This window comes from Botryllus schlosseri, chromosome 13 (assembly GCF_051294905.1).
Source record: "Botryllus schlosseri isolate E-star chromosome 13, Bs_hap1, whole genome shotgun sequence".
Lineage (NCBI taxonomy): Eukaryota > Metazoa > Chordata > Ascidiacea > Stolidobranchia > Styelidae > Botryllus > Botryllus schlosseri.
Window position 1 is genome coordinate 24,453,052 of NC_137248.1, and position 26,389 is coordinate 24,479,440.

A 26,389-nucleotide genomic window follows, 5' to 3' on the forward strand; every position below is an offset into this window, starting at 1 on the left:
TGGCAAAGTTTAATGGTAGAGGAGCTGAGTGATTCGTGCATGGACGAGCTACGATTGGAAAGAAATCCTGAAGAAATGTCAATTTTCAATTTATTTACACAATAGCGAGCATTCTTTTGTTCTTAGAGGCCTGCACTTGCGTTATTGTGACCTGTTGTGAAACTTTATCTTTATATATTTCGAATGGGTTTGTGGCGTCTTGCAAATATACTTCTGTGGGGCGATGGAACGTTCTGGGTATCTTCAAGGATTTCTAATGGGCCATCTTCAAAGGGTATGGATGAGGTAAATCAGTGAGATTGACGTATACGTAGGTAAGTTTTGTGACGAAATAACCAGGAAAGCGTCTCGTTGTCATGACAAAATCGTTCACGCGTGTCTGGTTCAAGCCTAAAAAAATCTGGCAACACAACTTCGGAAAATGACGCCTGGAAATCGATACTCAACTGAGTGGGGAAAATTGGCGCGCACTCAACGTTGAGCATCGATCGATACTTAGTTGAGTGGAGATACGCATTTAAGCATTATTTAGTTGAGGAGAAGAATTGGGCTCCACCCTCAGTTGCGTAAAGATGCGAGTTGTTGCCTCTAATTCAGCTTGAGCAACACTTGAGTACATTTACCACATCTGATCAAAATGCAGTAATATTGGAATCTATTTAGTTTGATGTAAAATGATGTAATTAAATGTGAATAGACAATTAGTTTAAATATCAAAAGATAATAATTAGCTTTTCAAACTTAAAATCATCCCACATACCTTGGTGTCAATATCGGCCACACACTCTTTTCTCATCTCGTCAAATATTCCGTTAATTTTAATCTGCTGGATGATTGTATGGACCAGCTCCGGATTGACAGCATTCAGGTGCATCATCGCGGCCGGGTCATGCTGTGGGATCAGGTGATCCGGTGGGACCATGTGCGGTCCAGGGGGCATCATATGTGCCATAATCTAATTGAGGGAAGACTTCCCGTCTTGTGCACGATGTAATTTTCTGCAAATGGCATATATTAGTAATTAATGAGATGATAAGAAAACCGACACAAGCAACAGACAAATGATGGGACAATACAGTACTGCATATCAGGGTTGTTCAAAAATAACCTTTTATTCGGAACGTTATTGGTTATTTGATCAAAATGCTATGCTGGTTAGAGAAACGCTTCACACCAAATTTGGATCAATTCCAACCCGTAGAAGCAAAGCTATTAGGCTTAGAAAAAATTTAACAATGCCAGTAAAACTTTGGAAAAGAGTTATTTTTGAACAGCCCTAATGAGCACGTACACGTGTCTCAGGCAAAAATTAAACCACAGAGTTGCTACGATAAAGTTGCCGCTGATTGAAGATGTTTTGATACATAGAACAACTCGGAATGCATTACTTTGCTCACACAACAGATTTGCAAGAATTAGCACGCTTGTAATATAATCACACTGTTACTGCTATCACGCCATGATATGTGATGCTCGATCTCTTTACTACTAGACTTTAAGACTTAACTCGAAATCAGATCATCTTGATACGCCTACTTGAATTTGCCTAGCCCTACTGATGAATATTTTCAATGAAGCTCAAAATATACACAGATATTTGAAATACGATTCAACTCCTGCAAAGGCAATTTTGTAGGTCAAAATTTCGTTTATAAGTAAGCCTATGCTAGAGATTGAGCTTTTTAAAACTCTAACATGAAATCTATTCAGATATAGCATCTCTGCCGGCATTACTGGAGCAAGATAGAGTAAAAACAGCATCACACTGTGAGGTATAGGCCTAATTTACTGGGCAGCATTTGATTTTCAAAGTGATTTCAAGGTAGTAGGCTAGTTGAGTCATTCACACTCCATGAGATTTTTCTGTGGTCTTAGAGATGGCACAAAAGAGAACTGTTTGGTGCTTGCCTGGCCTTAACGTTGCAAAATTACAGTAGCATACGCTACTACGTATTGAAAGTCGAAATGGTACAATCATCAACTCATGAAGTCTATAAAACTATATGCAGAAAATGTTGTTTGGAAAGTATTATTCAAGTCCATCATGGCACCATCAATCATACTGCGATAGGCCTAGCAAAATCTATGCCGAATCATTATAACACAATTATTTTGCGATATAGCCTACACAATATCGATCGAAATGATTGACTTTATATCCTCGACTGGCGTCTACTGTTTTGTCGTGACCAATGCAAAGTTCACAATGTTAAAGCAACACAGGTGACAGATCGAGCAGTATTAACCAATCATATCACATCACAGTACATATCGGATTGAGAAAAGTTTGAATTGGAAAATCTGCAGTTATTGGACAAAAATCTGGCACATTATCAATACGCAGGTTTTGTCAATCATTCGTTGAACTGGTTATTGGAATTGTTCCAAAATCGCTTTTTTTCTCCAAATTTTACGGGCTAGTTGCTAACATTGGTAATTTGGCTACAAAACGCTGCACGCTAAATTTGGCTCAATTCCAACCTGTAGAAGTCAAGCTATTGGAGTTGTGAAATTTACAATTTATCGTCTGAAAAAACGACGCACAGCAAAATTGGCGCAATTTCAACCAGTAGAAGCAAAGTTATTGGAGCACAAAATTTTGGATTTGAAAAAATTTGTACCGGTATTCAGGATGAGAAAATATTTTTATATCAATTTTAGAACTACCCCACACATAAATACTATTTTTTAAATAAATTTGAAATCAATAAACAGCTTCTTTTCAACGGGTTAGAATTGAGCCAAATTTGGTGTAGCGTCCTCTCGTATCAAATATATCAATTTATTAAAAAGCCAGTAAAATTTGAAGAAAAAATTATTTTAGAACAAGCCTACTGGGCTCAAGTTGAAGCTACACAGAACTTCCATGACAGATGTGACGAATCAAATCGAGGAAGACAGCGTCTCATTATATTCTCTGAAGAATCGTTTACCGAACTCATACGAGCTGATCATAATGGCACAGGCGGGACCAATTTTCGCGATTCGTGGCAGGAGACCGGCGAACACGCCACGGAATCCCGTTCGGTCGATCACATCTCTCAGAATACTGACAGTGCTGATTTCAGACGCAGCGACGCGATCTAGAACTTTCTCTCCGAGCAAAATTTGTCTACGAGTTTTTGCCAAGTCCATTGGATGCGTTAACACGGTAGCGATAGTCCCAGCGGAAAATCCGCCAAAAAAAGACTTCAAAAACAAGCTATCAGTGGGTATAGTAGGCTTGATGACTTCATACCCATACCAGTAAAGTACTGAAAATGGAAGATCACGCATAATCATTGGCGCCCAACCAGTCCACAATGAACGTATTCCGGAAGTTTTGATGGAATTTCGAACAACCTCTGTGACTTCGGCGTAAGATAACGGCCTAGATTGCATTTTCGTGCGTATCAGTTCCATAGGTGATATGATAGTAGTGGTGCCAACTCTCGCTATTCCCCCAGCCACTGCTGGTATCAGCGATGAGTTTCCGTACTTATTTTGCAGCTTCCCTTTCATTTGGTCGTAAGACGTAAAATATAGCACAGTCGCAGGCACAGCCATAACCAACGTAGGAGATAATCCACTCCATAACGAGGTAACCCCTTCATGCCTAGCGATCTTGATTAATCCGTCCAATGTCCCGGTGAATTGACCGGGTCTTCGGTACCATTTATCTTTGCCGTTGCCATTGAGACACACGCACAAGTGGTCCATGAGTCCGTTGCAGTAAAGGAAGCATTTGTTCACAGGCGCGGTCTGAGACTGTAGCCTGATTTTGACGACGTCCAACGGCGTGACCAGGAGAGAGGTGATCACTGCTCCTGAACAGGATGCGAGCATTTGCTGCGAAGGTGTGATCTCCCCCATGATGCAGCAGCAGTTAAATCAAACTATCTTCATAAAAAAATTGTGGCATAAATATGATCTGACAGAAAAAAAGATTTAATTTGATTATTGTGCACATAACGACATTGTATTTGTTGACCATTGAATAATTTGTTATCACTACATACAGGCTTGAGGCAATTCATCACCACTGCCTCTATGGAATCGGTATCATGTGCTCACAATACGTTTTATTTTTTCATTTTTTTTATTGAATTTCTTCAACTTGGAGAATCATTGCTGCTCACCTGATATATCAGGCTAAACGTACCGAGATTCCAGCAGGGCACCACTGGCTGAATCGATCCAGCATGCACAGCATTCCCAAAACAAATCACGAGTCGGTATATATGCCGCAAAAACGTCAAGGACAAAAATAAATAAACTACATCCTTTCCTTTCCTATACATAACAAGCCAGTATGGAATCGGTGTCCAAGGCACGCAGGATCACGCCAACTTGGTCGCCAGTTGCACGCGGTCACGCCGCCACAGGTCGTTGATTTCATTTAAAAAAAAAGAAAAAAAAAGTCAATGTTCTCAGCCACCCCAAATGCTATATTCCAGTTAGTATGTGGTATATAATGTTTTGACCTAATCCTCAAGCCAGGATCTGTTGATTACTGTCTGTTGGTAAAGTACTTGCACCTTACCAGTTGCTAACCATAACTATCTGATCTCCTGTCACTGGCTTAACACAGTCATTTGAAGTCAGTAACCTGGCTTGTCACGCCGCAAAGTTGACTCTGTCACGCGAAAAAAGCTTCTATCACGCAGGATTTATTTCAAAAAAAGGACGGAGATTCCAATCAGGATAACAAGACGATCAATATCAGTATCAGAAAGTATTGATCTCCTCACTGTTAGACTGACGCACGTCGCACGAGGCAGCGTAGATTGGATCGTTCGCACGGATGCAAAAAAGTAGCGGCTAGCGGTTGCAGAATCCATGTTATTTATTCCGAAAATACTCATTAAACCACATTATTTTTTGCACATTTTGCATTGCACCATTCATTTTCCAATATTGCGTAATAGGGAGATCCCCGACGGACTGCGGATCCGTCGGATCGTAGTTTTTTAGGATCCGGATCCATTTCTGGGCGACAAACGGAATTATATCTAACCCGCGTGGATTACTTACCTATGATCTTCTTAAAATCTGTGACCTGGTTCCGCATTTAATGTTAAAATCCGAATCCAATGTGCATAGTCATTAGTACCCCTGCCATACCTATAGTTCGCAACGAATATAATTCAAAACTGTATGCCAGTCTCTCGCTATCGAAATCGTGGTACAATTCAGAAAGCAGCTGATTCCATCAAGTTCATAAAATAAAATAGAATCAAACCTCTGAGCTGCATAAATTTATGTGAAAAACAGTACTAGACGTTTTAGAATCATGTAAAATATAGACAACACCGAACAAGGGTCAAAGGGCCTCCCCCTCCCCCAATTTTTCGGATTCAAATTGTTCGTTAATAAACATGAAGTAATCGTAATAAGGACAGCTATAGCAACCCTATTTTGGAATCGGGAACGGAGGACACTTTTTTTCGAATTATAAGTAAAAGTTTAGAGTACCGGAATTGAAAAGCAGATTTTCAAATTTCTTGTTGTGATGCCTAAATAAACGTCATCATTCCAACTCGACCCTCGACGCGTCGTTTATGGCGTTTATAGCCTAGCTGTCTTAGTTGCGAAGGAAGCAGAACGAATTTCCAGAAAGGGGAGAACATATGGTAGCGTTACCATGTTCTGGGAATCTGAAAAGAGGACCGTTCTCGTTTACAGTGCCGGTACGAAAATGCCACACGAGGTAAGCTATAGCGAAAATCTTTGCGTTTTGATACTTCAAAGCAATATAGTTCGTCAGCTCACAAAATTAGTTGTTTATGACTAAAGCGGAAGAACACTGAAGCATTGAGCGAGCTCATTAAACCGAGAACGCTATGATGAGAAAATTAGTTGTTGAACGGAAACTAATATGCATCGAGTCCGGATGTATCCGGTGTTATAGGTTGTCGAAATCTCGAGAGCTCATTTGGGGTATTCGCGTGCGTTTGCGATAGTGCAAACTTTGCGATGCTGCATCACTTGGTCAGTAAGGTAGCACCGTAACTTCCGCACCCCAAACCCCCCAATTTGGGGGGCCTGAGCTCGATGGGGGGGGGCAAAATTATTTCGTGAATTAGCATAAATCATAGAGTATTTTTTGAAAATTTATGCAATTTTTTCAAAATTTCAAGTAGCCATTTATCTTTATTATTGGGTATTGGGCCATTACCGCGCCACGACCGGCCAAGAAATACAATCAAGTTTCTGGCCATATAACATGCGACTCCAAGAAGTGTGCCACAACGATTGGCAGCGAGAAAAGCTTCGCCGAAAAGGTCTATGCCCTAATGCAGACCAAAGACTTCGCTATATATACAAAATACATATAGGTTTAATTGTCCATAGGCGCCTAAATGACTGGCGCCGAATATTCCTGTCATCATCATCATCATAGGTTTATTAGCAATTTTATCAGTTCAATACACCACAAAAATGCGATACAATGAAAAGACAGGAAGATGTCGAAGCGACAAGGAGTAGTCTATGGAATCTGACACCCACCTTGGCCTAGGCGATGTAAAGAGGAGGCATGCACACTGAATGAAAGTAAAGAAGATAGTATAGAAAAAAGAATGCGACAAGAAATAGGGCGGCATGTCATGGGAAGCGAGATCGATAGGTCAGTCGTGGTCCGGTAATCTTGAGGATGGACTGTCTTTTGCAATCTGAACCTCACAAGACAAATACCATCCCCCTGGGAAACATTTTATGCCAGTGAGAAAATACCAATTTGAAATCGTGTGCCTCTCTAAGTTTAGAAGCCTACGTTTGGGCGGTTCTATATTTTTTGATATAGCCGACTGGAAGTCACAAAATCACATCATGTAACGAAGTCATATCAACGGTTCCGCTCGCCCGAAGATGTTTAATCATTATTTACGGGCCCTCCCGTTTTCAAGACACTTCACTCAGCTCAACCGGTAAATCTAATTACGTGAGTAGAGAGGACAATAAATTGATAGCATATTATATATGCAATCGCCGATCTGATTGACCAATTTTATCATAAATTATGGAAAATTTTCGCGCTTCGCGCTGGCTCACAATTCGGTACAGGTAATTTCGTGACAAACGCGAACAACTTGATGGGAGGGTCGTTTTATCACCCTATAGGAGCCCCAGACCCACTTTTCTGGGGGCCTGACGAGGTGCTGTTTCGTTCCTGCCAACGGGTATACGCCCGAAGATGTTTAATTATTATTGAGTGGTCCTACCTTTTCAAACACACCTCACTCAGCTCTACCGGCAAATCTGATGACGTGAGCAGAGAGAAGATAAAAATTGATAACAATGTATGCAATTCCCGATCATACTGACCGATTAAATCATGAATTCTCGAAATTTTGCGCGCTTCGCGCGCTTAGACGACAAAAGGTGATTCACTGAAGAAACTCTCAATGGTAGGCTTACCATACGTCCTCTTTTAAGAGGATTTGTCCTCTTTTTTGACTTTTTTGAAAGTGTCCTCGGAGGACGCCCTTTTGTCCTCTTTTTTGAGATTTTGTCCTCTTTTTTGAAAATTCAGGTCAGATTCAGAGCAAATTGCAAGTGATATGCCGTAAATTAGTACAGAAGTGAAGCTCCGGTGGGTATTTCGGAGTGAAAAACGGTGAATTTAGCCCTGAGCGAAAAGATGACCTTTTTTTTATTTTTTATTTTAATAGTCATCCACCCGGCAACGTGGAGAGAAAAACGGTATTTTGAGTGTGGTAAATAGTGTATTGCCGGAGTGGGGTCTGGGGGCGAAGACCGTCTATAACCCTATGGGGGGCCCAAGACCAAATTAAGTTTTTTGGGGGGCTGACGAAGTGCTGTTACGGCCCCGTCAGTAGGACAGAACTTACCCGTCTCACGACGGTCTAAACCAGGGGTCGCCAACTCAAAATGGGTCAGGGGCCACTTTTCAAAATTCCTAGAGGCCGCGGCCGTATGACTGCAATATCGAGATTAAAGTAGGCAACGCAGTTTAATAACCACGTTGGATAACTCGACGTTGCTACAATGCCGCGCTCTCTATCGCGGGTGACGGGCATCGTCACCCAGTGTTGGGATCAAGTCATTACCTTCGAGTCACCATCAGTCATCTCGACAGTGTTGGGATCAAGTCACTACCTTCGAGTCACGAGTCATTTCGAGTCGTTGCACATTTTGACTCGAGTCAAGTCAAGTCAGTTGATTTTCGAAGGTGACTCGAGTCAAGTCAAGTCACTCGATTTTTGGAGGTGATTCGAGTCAAGTCGAGTCAAATCAAGTCAAGTCACGAGTCAAGTCACAATTCAAGTCAAGTTGCCTTTCCGAAGTATGACGCATGCTTATGTCATTGCATTTTGCTAGCAGTTTGAAATACAGATTAAGTGGTCATTGATTCTGAACAAATGAACGACTATAGAGTTGAATATACATGTAAGAAGGCGCTGTATCACTCACATATATCCTACGTAGAAATGCTAAACTACGTAAACAATTGCATAGCCTCAGTTTATAGTTACCAGCCAAAATAGAGCATAGAGAAACGAACTAATTATATGCAATACATTACCCATTTACAAATTGATATGATATGATACAATTCGAGCCTGCGTTAATGGTTCGGGACTATATAAACTTTATTAGAATTCAATTTCAATAAAACAGGAGGTTTGGCTACGACAGCGTAAGCTGTAAGCTTCGATCACTCGGTTTGCGGTCAATATATTTATGAGAGAACAATGGAGGCTCAGTAAACCGCACGATCATTGAATGATTGGTCGCTCTTACTGGTTACACCAGCGTTTCGTGAACAATCCGACCTTATTCAAAATACTGTGAGTTTATCGACATATTGCTTGATGACTTGAAATTGACTCGTGAATTTTGCTCCGAGTCACGAGTCAATCCGCATTTCGGATACGCCGAGTCAAGTCAAGTCATTTTAGCAAAATGACTCGAGTCAAGTCAAGTCATACGAAAAAAGTGACTCGAGTCTGACTCGAGTCAAGTCATGACTCAAGTCATCCCAACACTGCATCTCGAGTCATTGCACATCTTGACTCGAGTCATCAAGTCAAGTCACTCTTTTTTAGAGGTGACTCGAGTCAAGTCAAGTCAAGTCAAGCTGAGTCACCATAGCCAAGTCCTAAATCAAGTCAAATTGAATTTTCGAAGTATCAGTGACGATTCAAAGTCATTACATTTTGCTAGCTGTGTGAAAGACAGAATAATTGGCCATTTACCTTTAATCAAATAACTAATAAAACCTAAATATGCCTGCAAGAAGGCGTTGTATCGCTCACGCACACGTAGAACTGCGAATAAAATATATGATTTACTGTATAGCAACATGCAACAGTCTGGTATAAGCAGCCAATAGACTCGAAGCCTCGAGATGTTCATTGCCAGTTTGTTGATGTTTACTTAATGAAAAGTTTGATGGTTACTTCAACATTGCCAAGCAAAACTAGCGTCGCACTAAAAGTCGCAAAAAACGTCGCAATGACACCGTTCGAGCATACAACCAGCTCCAATCAACAAATGTCAAATGAACGCCCTGAGATTATCTGGGTTTGTGGAAAGTTCAAACAAACAAGCAATGCACGCCAAAGCCTACAATCACGTCGCTCGAGTGATATAGAATGACTCACATAGTGTGTTCCTACATTCTGTGACCACCACAATGTCACATTTTCATGCCGGAACACACTATTGTGACGTCATTTAGACAACAAACATCGCGTGCATCCCTTGCCCCACCACCCGATATTGTCACGAGCCGCCACTGATGGAACCGAATAAATTATCTCTCTCTCTCTCTCCGGCTAGGTGCTGCATGCATAGCATAGAGAAGAAAAAAGGTCGTATCGCTTTTCCACATCAAAGCATCTCGGGTGCAGGCGAAAAATATTCAGGGGTTGTCAAAGTAGTCAAGAAATCTATTCAAGTAGAAGTAGAAGTAGCGACGCAAAAATCTACTCAAGTGCGAATTGAAGTAGTCCTTTTAAAAGCACCGTAAGACTACTTGCAGTAAAAGTAGAATTGAATGACTTTAAATCTACTCAAGTAAGTATAGCCTAGTTATGAAAACGATCGTAATTCGTTCGCATTGTCAGGTGCAAAGCTTGATTCATATTGATGCCTCCCAGGAGGTATAAATTTTCGACAGCATAAGCCGTCCGCTTCATAGGATGAAAATGATAGCATTGATATGGGAATGCGATACTAATCCCCTGTTCACTCGAACACCCCGGTTTACTAAATATCATGGTATGGCACCCTCCCAACATATAAGAAGGCCCTTAGTTTGGTCTAAGAGCAATACGGAGAAGTGGTGTCTGATACGTAACACTTTGCGCGATTAGTATAAACGTTGATAAAAAATATGGCTGATCGTAAAAATGCCATATTGTGTAGCTTTATTTTCGGAAAATAGAGGAATTACGTACTACTCTTGCTTTAATACTTCAACATGTAATGTTCTCCAGACAAAAGAACTGAAACTAATTAGAACTCACAGTATGATACTGGGAATTGAAAGAAAGTGTCATCGGAGGACGCTTGAATATCCTCTTTTTTGAGATTTTGTCTTCTTTTTTAAGAATTCTGGTTAAATAAGGGCAAAATTCAACTGAGATACATCAAATCTGCACCGAAGTAACGCTCCGGTGGCCATTTCGGGACCTGGGCCGGAAAATTTACCTTTTTATTTACTTAACCAACTGACTGTATTTTCGGGAGTTGAGCCAGTAAGTTGACCTCCTTTTTTAATTAACTACCTGATGATGTGAAAGAAAAACTGCTGTATTTTTCGGGATTTGAGCGAGAAAGTTGACCTTTTTCTTAGTCAACCGATCACGAGGTGGGGAAATTTTAGCGCTTTTACACTATTTTCCTCCAGTTTTGCAAGTTTTACAATTTTGAAAAAGTGTCTACTGTGCACGAAGCCCGACCAAAATTCTAGGCTTTACTCAACTTTTAAGAAAATTAAATGTATGTTAATGCTCCGTGAAAACAGCCCCGAAATTACTCGGGCTATCTTTCTGATTGGAGGATTAAACTACTTCTACTTGACAAACTGAGTCATAGCGAAAAATAAGTAAGTAGATCACAAAATGTTACGAAGCAGAAGTAGCGGGAAATTAGTTCTACTTAAGTAAGTACACAAGTAGCGGAACACTACTTGATTACTTAACAAAGTAGAAGTACTTCGTTACTGACCACCTCTGAAAGTAATATAGCCTATATCTCTCTCTTACGTACTAGGGAAGCTGCATGTATTCGAGTAGAAATTTACGACTCTACTTCAACTAGAGTAGCAAGGATGACTACATCGATCACCTTCGATTGTGATCTGTAAGAAATAGATCAATATTCCCAGATTATTTTAGTTCTATCACTCCCTATTATCAAGCTCTTACGTCACGAAAACTGCCCATATTTTTTTACTTCAAATGGCCGATTCCGATATTTCCATCAAAGTGTGATATCAGGTCGATATCATCGGGAACTGATAATTGCCCGGGCTCTACTTTAGTCCAATGGTTTAAAAGTTCTGTCTGAAAATGTTACCACCTCTCGAGATATGCGTCCTGCTCAAAACAAGTCGGGACTATACTCAAAACGAGATCCATCAAATATTTCGTCCGCTAACATTTATTGCAGCACGCCCATGAAAGAATATATGCACTAAGTCAGGAACGGAAGGCAAAACTACAAAACAGCTATCAAACTACAAATAACGTGAAGAAACAGTACGCTGACCAATCTATCTTGCACAATGTCCGACTCGTATTGTGCGTGATATAGAACAAATTGAAGATGTTGAAGCGAATGAAGAAACAGATACCACGACTCAGACCGTTGGAACTTCACGACAGGTGCAAATCAAACCCATATTATCAGCAGAATGAATTTTAAAGCGCAATATAAATAGATTGTTGGTATCTGCCTGAAAGAAATTTTAACGGCAAACTTCTGTTGAGATTAGCCATCACACCTTGGCCACAACGACACAATGGATTCCACGGGTACTGAGATACAAATGCTTTGGTAATCATTGGCAGTGGCAACAGTGTAACCAACCAAACCTCCATTGAGCACCAATCGGTTTATGAGTGCAGGTGTCTGTAAAGTAGCTGATAGAAATTTGTTGGATATAAATATATCATGATGAAAACATAAATAATTTTGACTGATAATGCTGAGCAGTACTGTACAAGGTACATTGTTGCCGTTGCTATACAGAAGTGGTTAGTAACGAAATCTCCTACTTTTTTTGAGTACTCAAGCAGGTTTTGCCTACCTACACTACTTACTCAAATTGTAATGTCATTAGACTCCCAAGCGAGATTACCATAAGAACCGCGTAAAACAGCTTCTTTATCATGGCAAAGAAATATATTTTTGATGATCCTACCTATTTCGATGTCATTAGTCATTTTGTGTTGATCGAAGGGATCAATCTAGAAATTTCGAAAGTAGCCACCTCCTATTGCCTGCTAAAAGTATGTGGTGTGTGTAAAAACCAGAACCGCTGATTACGCTGATGATTATTACAAGTATGTGTCTATGTGACCCTTCGGCCAAACCTACTTTCGAAATTACTGACATTTTCAACTACCATTTGAAGTGGTTTTGGCACGTCTTGGAAACCACTACTTCTAGTTGTAATTAAGTTGAAATGTAATGCGTTACAACTACTTGACTAGCTTGTCCTTCTCCGTTGTTACAGTACCATATGTCCATCTATGCAGAGTTGAATTCAATTTCTAATTAAAAAGAAATACAATAAAAAAACAATTCCGAAGAGTTGATCCTCATAAGCATGATAGTGACAAATGCCTATTCACCGAGCTTGTCACGTTCGAAATATTTAGTTCTCTGTAGGATTTCCAGGAAACCAGAAATTAGATAGGAATGAGATTGAGAGCATATAAACATGTCACAAATTGGATTACCAGCATATCATACCAATCAAGTGTGTATCTAGGATCTACCTATCCACGCATGGTTTCTACAAATCCCAGCTAAACAAATGGTGTTTGACCAGCATGTCCCTGACGCCCGTTTTCAGCGATTCCTTCGATTCCTTTTTCTTCTGCAACTCCCAATCCTGCGACAGGTAGAACGTGTACTGCGACAAAATGCGCAGCTCGCATTTCAGCTGCACCCATCCGGGTGACATGATAAACGACCACGGGTGATACCACTTTGTAACGATCTGAGTGCACGAGCAGAGTATTTCGAGCCACAAGTGCAACACTTGCTCGTTCAGCCCAAGGCATACGAGAGACCTGAATTTAACGTCCATTTGCGCATGTGCCGAGTTGTGCGTGTGATTAACGGCTTGCACGCATCTGTAAAGCAGCTCTTCCGGAGTTAACACTTTACCGTCTTCGTCAAGACGAAAAGTCTTGCACAAAACGAGTCTGGAAAAGACTGAATTAAAGTCTTTTTCGACTTCGTAATTGGCGGCCTCTTCGATAAAAAGCCACGGATGGCATGCGGAACCTAGCATGACCGAGTGTTTGAGACCGTGCTCGAAAATCACAGATATAGCAGGGCACAGTCCACCGCGTACCAAATCAGTGATAGTGTTATTAACGGCATCGTCTCCAGCATCAGAATACACTTTACTTCTTTCATCAATAAGTTGCACATATTTTGCAGGGAACCATCCTCGCCTGCCGTTCAATTCACCAATCCAACAATGCTCATCGCTCATATTAACAATAGTGATGATGTCGTGTTTCTGGAATCCTAATTCATCTTCATCGTGACGATCGAATTTGAGAAGAGCTTTCGCACGTTGGCGCCTTTTCAAAGACACGTTCATGAAGTTTTCGCGGTCTAGCTGATGACTCTCGATGGAATAGTCCGGCTTGAAGACGAGGTCTTGCGTGTCACAGCTTTGAAAATGTTTCATGATGGAGAGAATCGCGTTGCGAAGATCCGACACTAATTCGGTTTGTTTGATGTTTTTGGCCTTGGCGTATTCGAACTGATTATCGACCGTTGTACCAAAGAGAAATTTTCCGAAATAATTCCGCCTTTTCAAACCTTGTTTCCGCGGGACCACGTCTTGCGTGTTGGTAATTCCGTTTTCTGACATCAAAAAGGCGACGTGTTTTTTTCTGTTAGCGTCCAAAATCACATCAGTCAACGAACCGGCACAATCATCTGCATTCTGCAACAGAATTTCAGCATCGTCGAGGCTATTCGAAATATCCGACAAGTTGTTGAAGATATCAGCGGGATTATCGACGTCTATTAAAGATTTCTCTCTCATTTTCAACATTCCGATCGCGACTTTAAACAACACAACGGAGCCGTCCATGAAAAAGCAATCCCAAACGCGCAGCAGTAATTTCGGATGGATGACTCCAGCCATTAGCGTCACAAACCAAGACAAAGTGATCAACGCCAATTCGATATCATGACGCTGCAAAAGATCGTTGACGTTCGGCAAAAATTGAGCTAAAAGTTGGGACAAAACTCTCTGGTCGGCGTGAGCTCCGAGCAAATTAGTGCTGAAATAAGACACAGGGACTAAATCTTCGATAATAGAAGACATCATCCAAAAGGTATCTTCCTCCTCCATAAATAACAAAAGGTGCGCGACTATAACGCCCGTACCTTGGCAGTAACCAATGTCAGGATACAACCAAGCTAGCCCTTTCAAAATCCTTCGCAAACGCGGCACTCCCATACTGTCCATGTTTGAAAAGCATGCGTTATTCGGGATTGTTCGTAGCAAGTCTTTTTCGATTGCTTTTGCAGTAGACGCGCTCCCTTCCGAGCTGGCTTGTATTATTTCTTTATAAGTGACGTTACTGTCCATTTTTTTCTTCAAAGCGCCTGACAGTCGCGGCCAAACCTCAGCTCTGAGACTGTGTGGAATACCGCTGCGCACTAAGTCTCGTAAACGATCGGACTTTGGAATTGTATGGCCAATTTTGTCCCACGTTAAATCTCTGACATCGGAATTCATGCTGAATTCTAAGTGCGCCTGCCATTTTAGTTTGTGTTGTGGGTCGTCGACGAGAGGTATGCCTCGAACTTTGTTGCTGTTCGGCTCAGCTCCATCTTCCTCATCTACAATAAATCCAAATTCGTCGTACCAATAATCTGTCTGCAAGCCATGCTCTTCATCATCAGCTATTTTCCTTAGTATCGGGTCCGGATGCATCGACTCGATCACAGCGGAAAATGGCCCACCCGGTTGTGGACGCAGACTACCGCTTTCACACATTGTGACGCTTGTCAGGCTTGTAACTTGAATGTGTGTTTATGGCATCTTGTCCAATATCTATCTCAGAATGTTCCAAATCAGTTACTAGACTCTAATTTATATAGCATTTGCTGTAAAACAGAAATAATACACCACGACAAGGTACTACTTTCGCTGTAACACCTGATGAAGGAGCGGAGCTCCGAAAACTACCAAGACAAATAAAATTATTGCTTTGCAAGTTTGCATATGGACGTAAAATAGCCTAATCTGTGAAAGCAACCAAGATCATGATATTATCTATCGTCTGCTATCGGTTCAACGAATTACATTTTTGACGAGACTCTTGGAGTTGGAGGTACAGAGCTTTAATATATAATTCAATAGTACGGTACATATTCCATACCCACCTTGGCTTACACAGCATACCAACATACTAACGTTAAAATTATAAATTCCTTCCTTAGTCCGCTATTATAAACAATGCTACTTATATTTACTTACCCATTATAGTCCTTAGTATTTATGTAAAGTAGGCTTACCATACGTCCTCTTTTAAGAGGATTTGTCCTCTTTTTTGACTTTTTTGAAAGTGTCCTCGGAGGACGCCCTTTTGTCCTCATTTTTGAGATTTTGTCCTCTTTTTTGAAAATTTAGGTCAGATTTAGAGGAAATTGCGAGTGATATGCCGCAAATTAGCGCAGAAGTGAAGCTCCGGCGGGTATTTCGGAGGGAAAAGTGGTGATATCAGCTCTGAGCGAAAAGAAGACCTTTTTTTTTTTTTTTAGTCAACCGATCATGAAGTGGGAAAAATTTACCGGTTTTAGAGAATTCTTCTCCAGTTTTGCATGTCTGAAATCTGAAAATGTGTCCTCTTTTTTCATTTCCGAAATATGGTAAGCCTATGTAAAGCTTCAATTATCGTGAATTTGTGTATAAATGCGTGTTGATGTGGATTTAATTATCTATATTTATAACAAAATTGGACTATTCATTGCAATATATTCATTGGCCTATTATCTCATATTCGCTATTACCGTAACTGTTATATTTCAGAAAACGCAATACAGATTCCTCATCCATCCAATTACGCCTGATAAATAAATTCTCTCTGTGCTAATCATATCCCTACATAAATAGCCTATAATCACAATTACAATAATCTCCATTTTATGTTAATATCATCATACCGCTAAAAGGATAATGGGTAAGGTGATCTTAATGAACGATAACAATAAGCGTGCAATATTTGATTAGACCGAGATCGGGTAAGTCCATGTCAAAACAACCAGAGGCGTCACCACTCGCCACTAGGTCTCAGATTGCAATTAATATCGAGGAGTGAATTGGGTGTCTAGCCCTGACTGAGTGCAGCAAACTCAATTTTATCAAAATCGGTCAACGTTTCGCGGAGACATCGCATATCGATCTCGTCACCTCACCTGAAAGCTAGATTATTCCTGGAATCCGACAGATATAGTTTATAACAAGACGCGTTGAACTCATGTAATGCTCGTGTTGTCAGCTATAAGATTACCGGTACACGATCTACATATATCTATATCCATGAGTCACTGAATATGAATCATATGATTCGTACAAAACGAATTACGAATATTATACAAGAAATTTCCTCAGCCATCAAAATCGAAAATTGCAACTATTTTATATACTACAGCATGAATCCAATGTATCACCTTTTCCTAAGTAAAATGATATTGATCTGGTTTTATCATATAATTTTCATCATATTACAACAACACAAGATTGCGATATAATAATGAAAAGGAGGGTGATGAAACCACTTGGATTAGTCTTTTCATTAGGCACTCATCTTGGGCCTAGAGTGGGGACTGTAACTACCGTACCCCAACTGGGGGGTTGAGCTCGAACGGGGCCCAAAAACATTTTGTGAATGAATATTGAATATAGATTAGAGCAGTGGTTCCCAACCTTTTTCGAACCATCGCCCCCTTTTCAAGCTTAACACCGATCATCGCCCCCCAGATTTTGTGTACCGAAAAATGGGCATACAAACTGTAATCACTGGCGGGTTGACTAAAAAAAAAAAAAAAAAGGTCATTTCTCTCCGCGCTCAGAGCTCAAAATAACGTTTTTCTCTCCGCATTGCTAGGTGGATGACTGAAAAAAAAAAAAAAATAAGGTCAGCCGTTTTGGCGCGTCATCGCCCCCCTATCGCCCCCTTGGCTCATTTCGCCCCCTGTCGCCCCCTTTGTCCATTTTCGCCCCCCTATCGCCCCCTTCGTCATTTTCGCCCCCCTGGACCGCCAAATCGCCCCCTGGGGGGCGATATCGCCCACGTTGGGAACCACTGGATTAGAGAGTAGTTTTCTGCAGATGTGCGCAAGTTTTTTCATTTTTTCGCGCTATGCGCGATTCATTTGTAGAAATAGGCACCTCGGCCAACATGGGACGCTAAAAAGCGTGCCAAAAAGTTAGGCAACGAGGAAACATTGGCCGAAAAAGACTGCTCTTAAGTTGACCGAAAACTTCAATATGTATAAGTTTCCATATGGCGCTTTAATGGCTATGGTACTGAATCTTCCTGTCCTGGCAATCTGAACCCCACAGGACAAATGCCATCCGGCAAGAAAAATTATCTGGCAGTGACGAAATACCAATTTGGAATCGTGAGCGTCCTTCAGCTCGGTACGTATGGATGATTTCAATACCTTTTAACATAGCATACAGGAGGTCATCATAATAACAACAAAAACAAAAACTTGTAAAGAAGTAATTATGCCAACGGGCTCGCCGACAAGATAGCGTAATGGTTAAGCGTCCGGCTTCTTGATCGTGGGTTCGATTCCCGGCCGGGTCGCAGACCAAAGACCTGATTAGTAACACTGGTATCCATGACTTCCCTGCTTGGCGCTCATGCATTACTGGGATAGCATGGAGGGGTGGCGCATGACTTAGAAAGCCGTAAAGGCTATATCTGTACTTCCTTGTCCAGCGGCATATGCACATCATGCGCTCATGGTATGCATATGCGAAGATCGCGTGTATGTGTATCATGAGTCGGTGTATATGCCGCAAAAACATCATGGACAAAAATAAACTACGTCCTTTCCTTTCGCCCGAATATGTTTGGCCTTAAATTTCCAGGAACAAACACCTCACGTAGCTTTGCCGTTTATCTGACTACGTGCGATGAAAGAGGATGACAAAGTTATAGAAATATTTACGCAATTACCACTATTATTGACATTTTCAGATATGAATTATGGAAAATTATCGCGCTTCGCGCGATTAGAAGCCAGGTACGGTAACTATGATTTCTCAGTTTAATGAATCTCGCTCACCCCGAAGGAAGTCAGGGGGCGAAGCAACCCCCCGCCAAAGTTGGGTTTACCACCCTATGGGGGGGCCCAAGACCAAATGTTTTTTGGGGCTGACGAAGTGTTGTTTCGGCCTTGTCTAGAGCAGAGCTTCCCCCAACCGGTCACGATTCAATTTCAGATTGGTCTTGAAGAATTTCAAAATGATACCGTTTTTATTCTAGTTTAGTTTATTAGTAAATTTTTATCCAATCAATACACTAAGATTGCGATACAATGAAAATGTTGGACGGTGTCGAAACGACTTTGAGTAGTCTTAAAATCAGACACCAACCCGGGTTTAAGTTAGGGTTGCCATACGTCCGGAATTTCCCGGACATGTCCGGAATTTCACTGTTCAAGCTAGCGGCCGGGAGGAATTTCTAAAGTATGTCCGGAATTTTGAAGACTTCACGTAGTCTCATCATTTTTTCGTAAATCAACATAAAAACATTATTTTTAGCACTATTTACGCTGATGCATGGTATTTTTCTTCGCGCTGCGCGCGATTTACTATCACATTCATTGATTTTAATATGGAGACTACCAGAGTTGGATCAATTGTAATTTGTAATTGCGAAGAGGCATGCACAATTGCACATGCACACTGAATGAAAAGTAATACAGAGAATATAAGACGCAAGCGACAAAATGAGATGGCATGTGGAGGAAGGCGGGGGTCGATGTTATTGTTACGTCGTGGTCCGGTAATCCTGAAGGCTGGCTAGTATTCATTTAGAAGAAATTGCTGAATGAAAAGTAAAAGAAGATCGTATAGGAAAAGCAAGCAACGGGGTGGCATGGCTTGACTAAAAAAAAAGATCAACCCAGAGGTAACTGTCGGAGGATAGCCGGGTTTAAGGTATCGACGCGGAAATTTGGTATTTTTTTAGTCAACCTACTGATCGATCAGCATTATCTGTATAAATTTCACATTTGTATGTTTTTGTTTTGTGAATTGAAAAAAGTGTCTACTTTTTCGGATCTTAAAATACGGTAACCCTACTTCAACTAGATGCCATATTTTTTTTACTAACGGCTGAATATATCGAGATTATCATTGGTGAAGGTGTAAGGTTCCGGTATAGGCAGAAAAATCAACATCGGTCGCGCTTATTTGTGCATTCATCTCCTATTTCACGAGAAGCAGAGTAATCACGGTTGATTTAATATTCCTCGTTCCACTTGAGTTCACAAGCGCAATCCACGTTCCCACGAGAGTCGCGCTTGAGCTATTGGTTTCTTTTCGACATAGCGTGCGTAATGGCGAGGATTAAGGCACGAGAGCTCCGCGGAAAAACCCGTGACGAGCTAAATAAGCAGCTTCAAGATTTCAGACAAGAACTGTCCACACTCAAAGTTGCAAAAGTGACTGGTGGACAAGCGTCGAAACTGTCTAAAATCCGTCTCGTGAGAAAAAGCATCGCCCGAGTTTTGACTGTCATCAACCAGACGCAGAAAGAAAACTTGAGGAAGCTTTTCAAAGGCAAGAAATACAAGCCGAAGGATTTGCGGCCGAAGAAAACCCGTGCTCTGAGAAGGCGACTCAATAAGCATGAATCCAGTCTGAAGACCGCCAAGGAACTGCGCAGGATGCGTCTCTATCCTATGAGAAAGTTTGCTCTGAAACCCTGAAATCTTTTTACTTGATGCTGGTATTAAATAAAGGGTTCACTGCGCACCATAGAAAGTCTGGTTTTAAGAGGTTTTTGTGGGATTTGAAAATACCAGATTTATCTCGAAGTTGAATATTATCAATGATTCGTGATTGTATACAGCATAAGGAGCAAAAAAGGTGTCAGTGCTATGAATTGAAAATGCCGTGCTAAACAGTTTATACCGCATGCGGCCCGCTAGATCATAGATTGCGGCCCTCGGCCTGATTTGAAATCGCGGAAACATTGATTTCAGTTTGAACATGTTGTTGAGTAAGGATTTGCTGATAGTGATGGGGATATTGCCTTGACGTGCAATATGGCCCACCACTGCACTGCCAAGACCGGGACGCTTAGAAAACGACTTCAAGCTACCCAAAAGACCGAGGGTTACGATGAGATGGTTTTCCAACAAGTACCGTGTCTAGCTAACCATAATATCAATTCTTTCGTCCATGGTCAATCTGTGGCAGTATAGAAAAATAGTCATGAAGTGGTGTCGACACTTGATTCGATTAGGATGTGTTGGCGGCCATAATGCAAATTAAATTTACGAATTGACTCGGTAATCCAGAGTGGAATTGGTGGCAAATGTCACGCGCAACTTTCCGTTTAATTCCTTAATTATTCTATGGAAGAAACCCTTCTTTCACGCGCAACTTATTGCCGAAAACAACCAGTGATTCCAGTCTGGTCGGTAATTAATGAGAGCTTTGAATTATTCTTGAAATTTTCTTTGCGCCATGTGCGGTTCAATTCGGGTTGATATCCGTTCTTGATATCTGTGCCCCAGCACAGCAAAGGAAAATGATGTGTCCCATAAAATAATACCAATTTGTTATTGTTTTCTCATCACGAAGGAAATTTGTTTGTGCTAGGCCTAATTTTGGACGAATCGTATGTCTTTCCACTCAACCGACAATCCTGATGGGATGTCAAGAAATAACAGCATGCAACTAAGGGGACTTATATAACGATTGACCTACGAAATGATGCAGCACGAGCACGTCATTAATAACTTCCCTAAACCTTCAAAGACAACACCTGCATCAACTCTACCGGTGAATCTAATCACATGGGCTGAGAAAGGGTAGATGCCGTATGTGATAGTAATATGTGAAACTATACTAACATTAATGACGAAATTCACACATGAATATCAAATATTTTCGCGCATTGCGCGATTAGAAAGCAGATCCCTGTTGCTGTTCGCCAGTGTTGGGATGACTCGAGTCACCTTTTTCGTATGACTTGACTTGACTCGGATCACTTTGCAAAAATGACTTGACTTGGCGCTTCTGAAATGTGGATTGACTCGTGACTCGGAGCAAAATTTACGAGTCAATTTCAAGTCATTAAGTAATCGGTGTCGATTAAATCCCCTATCTTGGGTATGTTCGGGTTGTTCGCGATACGCCGGTGTCACCTCTGAGAGCAACAAGTCTTTCACTGACTGTACGTTTCACTGATTCTCCATTGTTACATCACAAATATATTGACCGCTAACGAAACGATCACAGCTTAAGTTGTCATAGTAGCAGTAGATTAATCTCATAGCAACGTATCTTTGTTTCTTTGACGGCTCAGTGCTTACATTGCGCAGTGACCACCTTTACCAACACTCATTTATGATTTAAATCGAACGAATATAGTTTATGGCTTTATATTCTCACGGATGTGTATATAGGTCGTGCCTATTGAACTACATCAAGCTGTTCAACTTCTCGTGGCTTCGTATTCGATCCTCCATATTGGCTGATAAAATCAGACTGCGGCATGTAGCTATACAGTTACGTATTTTATTAGCAATTCTACGTGTGTGTGAGCAATCCAACACCTTTCTGCGTGTATATTTAACTTTATATTCGTTATTTGATTCAGGATAAATGACCAATTATTCTGCCCTTCACCTAGTTAGCGAAATGTAATGACTTTGCATCATCACTCATATACTTCGAAAATTCATTTGACTTGAATCTTGACTTGACTTGACTCGAGTCACCTTTGAAAATCGATTGACTTGACTTGAGTCAAAATGTGCAATGACTCGAGATGACTCGTGACTCGAAGGTAGTGACTTGATCCCAACACTGCTGTTCGCACCACGATACTCACGATTTCGGTGCGCACAGTATGCCGATATGAGTGACATGACTAAATAGGTTGGTCCGGAGTTCACAGGCAAGGGACATGGACAGTTTAACGTGGGTATTTGGCCTCCCGTTTGTTCATTACGATTATATGTACTGGAATGCGGTCGTAGGCTACTCAAGTTGTACTGACGTAGAGCTGCGAAAGTGCGTTGCCTGTTTTTATCTCGATATTGAAGTCGTGCGGCCTCTACTAATTTTGCGAAGTGGCCAGCGACCCGTTTTTAGTCGGCGACCAATGTCTATGATAAATTGGTGACAAGGCATCAGCTGCTTCTGCTCAACATTGGCAACTAGCAATGTTCAAATGGTTTACCAACAGAAAGGTCCAAACAATAAAGACTGCATGCTTATAGCAATACTAGCATTTTGGGTCAATGAGTCAACTGCGTTCCCCGGACGGGTGAACATCGTCCAAAGTTGGAGTAACCATGTACTATGTGTGGGATAGATTGCTCAATTCCACATTATCTAGTTTGAAGAAGTAGAATGGGACATGGCGTCAAAGACTTGTGGCAATCAATCAATGTTCACAGTTTTCAAAATTGTTATATGTACCGACACTAGTACAATACCAACAAAGAATGAGCAATGGCAATGACAACAGGAGCTTTTGTTGAATTTATAATCAATTTTAATCATGCAGGGTCTTTTACCCGATTGCCATCACAATTTTGCTGATGGAGCTGATTTGAATCCATCCAAATACTACTTTCAACCAACTGGATAAGTAGACAAAACTCAGTGAGTTCATTGCAAAGTAATACTGGTACTCCAATAACGACCACTCACCACCCCTGATGCTCAAGCGAGGCCTATGTAACAACTGAGCTGATGAAATTTAGTGTAAAAAGTTTTTTAACGCTTTGTATCGTGATCCTGCCGTTTAAATACATGGCTTGCTAGTATACATTCAGATTTACCATGTCCAGAGTCAGACATCTGGCTAATGAGGTGCTACCGAGGCTTGAATGTAGATTTTCGACTGTAATCACTTCAATATCTCGAACTCCATACGAAGCTTGTCAGTGGTATAAAAATATATTATATATTCCGATCCATCAACCTACAGTGACACAGAAATGTTGAAATATTAGCGTTCTATTTGAACCAGAGCTGGGAAAGTCTTCATTCTGAGCCTCTCCACTTCGGCACGCAGAACGGCAACTTCCTGGGCTTGTGCTTTGGCAAGGTCGACCAGTTTGCGTCTTTGAACGATGCCACGAAGTCGACTGTCCGCCGTGTGCTTTGCTCTTTCAGCAGCTACAAAAATTAAGTTATGATCTATCTGATGCAACCAGACCTATTACGCAAAGGGATTAGGTCGTGATCTGTAAACTGCACTTCACTAGGGAGTTAATGTTAAGGCAATCAGCTCCCACTATTGTGAGATGACCGAAAATCAGTCAAAGCTGTCATTGATCTGAATGAACGGAGTCATAGAAATGCCATCATTTGTCCATAAGAAATGCAGACGTGGTATACGTAGTCAGCATTGCTACTTAATTTGAAGTAGAAGTAATGCCGTAAATTTCTCTTCATAAGTATTTGAAGAGACTCTTGGAGAACTTCATTATGCAAATAGATACCGTAATAACTTCACATCGAAATAAACTCAACATGGGTAGCAGATAATTGAAAAGAACTTTGTATAATTTATATCAAGTCGTATCATCAATTATGGCGTCACAGGCATGGAATTTCGATGCGAGCTTGAGCTATACTGAGAAAGTAGATAAGCAATAAACGGTCTTGCCTAAAAAACTGTCAAATAGAAGTGGAAGTTGTCGTAAACAAATCAGCTCAGTATATAAATGGAAGCTAATCGTTTATTTTTTGTTGGATACGACTTACCATTGACATCATCGATATTCTTGCGTTCGGAAACAGACACGTGCAATTCCTCAGTTTCATGAGATAGCGACGTGTTCTCTGATTCTTTATGACGAATGGCTCTGTCCAATTCACGAATCTGGGCGGATATCATAAAGTTAGCTTATCCGGTAGAGCACCCCTAGGCATTGTGCGGCCTACGGCGCGATTCTGAGCAGACCGAAAAAGTACCTTGGAAATTAGACTATAAAGGCTATTAGATAGCCTATTTTATTAATGCTGATGTGTGGACAAAAACTGCTGTATAAACTGATCCAAAAATGCATTTACTTTGAAGTCTACTTAATTTATGTACCGTGATTACGTAACCTAAGTCCTTCGTGTGAGTAATCCGGCTTCAAAATAAAGCCAATGTAGCAAATTATGCCGTAACAAATAAAGTTACAAGTCACTATTTCCATACTCAAGTTGAAAATTGCTTACTTTTTCTAATTTGGATTTTGGAAAGTAGTTTGCTTCGAGTGAAATTGTGATAACAACTGGTTTTAATAGCCCCTGCATCACGGTAACTAAATATATCTTTGAAGATTACACCTATTCGTACTGTTATTTTTGATTTTATTATGGTCGCAAATATACATTTTCCAATTTTGAAAGTGAGTAATTCGAATTAAAGGCTAAGGCGCCCCCTCCGTCAAATCTTCTTGCTTGAGCACGTTTCAGATCAATGATTTATTACTTCCACTTAAAATAGTTATTGATTGACAGTTGAATTACTCATGAAAAAGTCAAGTGATACGTACAATCTTTTGCTTTTCTTCTGTGTTCTTCTTCAAATGCTTTTCCTGCAACGCGAGAGTTTCTTCCAGAGTGTGCATCTGTTTCGCCTGTCGAGCCTGGTGATTATCATCGCTCAGATACTGTAATGAGAGACAAAATGATGATTCAAAAGAATTGCTCTCTCTCTGAAAGCAATGTCACAACGGCTAGGTTATAATTATAATTATTGAATTTACAAAAACTTGAAAATTGAAGTAAATTCTGAATTAGAAAGAAATTCAAAAAAATCCAGTTCAATTGATATAAAACCATTCTCAACAGCATGCGGATAGCAAATGTCTGCTTATCAAGCTTGGTTCATTTCGCACCATTCAGCCCTCCAGTAGCATTTTCAGGAAAACCACAAATTAGATTAGAATTAAAATGAGAGTATAGAAACATTTCACACATCAGATTAGAATTAAATTACCGGAATTTTGCTCTAATTAGTCTAATTACACAATTGGGATTATCTAGTTTTTAGATCAATTGTTATGCCATATACTGGTAGTTATATATAGAACCTAAACGCAGAGCACTTTGATAACCATAATTATCACCTAACAAATCCCAGGGTTGTAACCAAGTCACAAGGTTCCGAGTCACAAGTCAATCTCACTTTTATAGTTTTAACTGGAGTCAAGTCGAGTCATTTTCAATTCACCACTGAGTCAAGTCCAAGTCATCGTGTTGACTGCTGAGTTTCCAGTTAAAGTCTTGTTAAAACCACTTTTATAACTCTGTTCGGTGATATCGATGGTTCGCATTTATAATACACTCATTTTCCTCACTGTTAGTAGTTTCTGGTCGCATTTTCAAGTACCAGTACCAAAAGACGAAATCCAAATAGTGTGGCTACTTTACTATTCTTAGAAATTAAAATTAAATGTCGGTCTGAGTCATATGACTTGGTTCGAGTCATGCACAATGACTCAAGTCCAAGTCGAGTCAATACACAGATTGACTCGAGTCAAGTCGAGTCACCAGAAAATCGTGACTTGAGTCGGACTAGAGTCAAGTCATGACAATCCTGTACCAGTTGCAAGTCTTTGGCCAATTTGAGCATTTGAATATGCCGCGCTTTGTTGTGGAGATCGTCCATCTGCATGATCATCCGCTTGTGCTCCCATTCAAGCTGATGGATGCCTTTCTTGAAGTCTTTGCATTCCGTCATGGCCGCCACTTTCTGTTCTCCGAGACCCTGCCAAACAAAGTCAGTCTCGATGAGCCAAACGGATGTTCTAGATCAGAGATTTTTAGCATGGGTTTGCTGAGACAGTCTCAGGGGTTTGCTGGAGGTCAATACACACAGTCGCACACTCAACTGATATAGCTGAAGTCGCGCTGATTTGCGGTACGCATTCATCATCATCTTTTTACCTTGTGCGAAAACCATGTTTT

At 40.8% G+C, this 26,389-nt stretch overlaps 5 protein-coding genes across 7 annotated transcripts in view; 1 reads left to right on the forward strand and 4 right to left on the reverse strand.

Annotated features, from left to right (window-relative positions):
* Positions 1-952, reverse strand: part of LOC145453686 (uncharacterized) — a 41,849-nt gene extending 40,897 nt beyond the window's left edge. For all 3 annotated transcript variants that reach the window (XM_080331659.1, XM_080331660.1, XM_080331661.1), the window contains exon 1: positions 761-952. In XM_080331659.1, the coding sequence (XP_080187785.1) occupies positions 761-952 (192 nt within the window). The remainder of the gene's footprint in view (positions 1-760) is intronic.
* A 42-nt stretch (positions 953-994) lies between these two features.
* Positions 995-3,930, reverse strand: LOC145453694 (mitochondrial glutathione transporter SLC25A40-like). The gene has a single exon (XM_080331670.1). It carries the CDS (start codon positions 3,850-3,852, stop codon positions 2,884-2,886), a length of 969 nt encoding a protein of 322 aa, XP_080187796.1. The 5' UTR covers positions 3,853-3,930; the 3' UTR covers positions 995-2,883.
* A 7,665-nt stretch (positions 3,931-11,595) lies between these two features.
* LOC145454092 (small G protein signaling modulator 3 homolog) lies at positions 11,596-15,687 on the reverse strand. The gene has a single exon (XM_080332113.1). The coding sequence runs from the start codon at positions 15,209-15,211 to the stop codon at positions 12,974-12,976; it is 2,238 nt and encodes a 745-aa protein (XP_080188239.1). The 5' UTR covers positions 15,212-15,687; the 3' UTR covers positions 11,596-12,973.
* A 4,059-nt stretch (positions 15,688-19,746) lies between these two features.
* On the forward strand, positions 19,747-20,221 carry LOC145454410 (large ribosomal subunit protein uL29-like). Its single transcript, XM_080332403.1, has one exon. It carries the CDS (start codon positions 19,795-19,797, stop codon positions 20,164-20,166), a length of 372 nt encoding a protein of 123 aa, XP_080188529.1. The 5' UTR covers positions 19,747-19,794; the 3' UTR covers positions 20,167-20,221.
* A 3,137-nt stretch (positions 20,222-23,358) lies between these two features.
* Positions 23,359-26,389, reverse strand: part of LOC145453684 (cilia- and flagella-associated protein 43-like) — a 252,286-nt gene continuing 249,255 nt past the window's right edge. Inside the window, exons 33-36 of the mRNA XM_080331653.1 lie at positions 26,025-26,189; positions 24,973-25,089; positions 24,191-24,308; positions 23,359-23,599 (exon numbers count right to left, since the gene is read on the reverse strand). Of these exons, the coding sequence (XP_080187779.1) occupies positions 23,430-23,599; positions 24,191-24,308; positions 24,973-25,089; positions 26,025-26,189 (570 nt within the window). The 3' untranslated portion in view covers positions 23,359-23,429. The remainder of the gene's footprint in view (positions 23,600-24,190; positions 24,309-24,972; positions 25,090-26,024; positions 26,190-26,389) is intronic.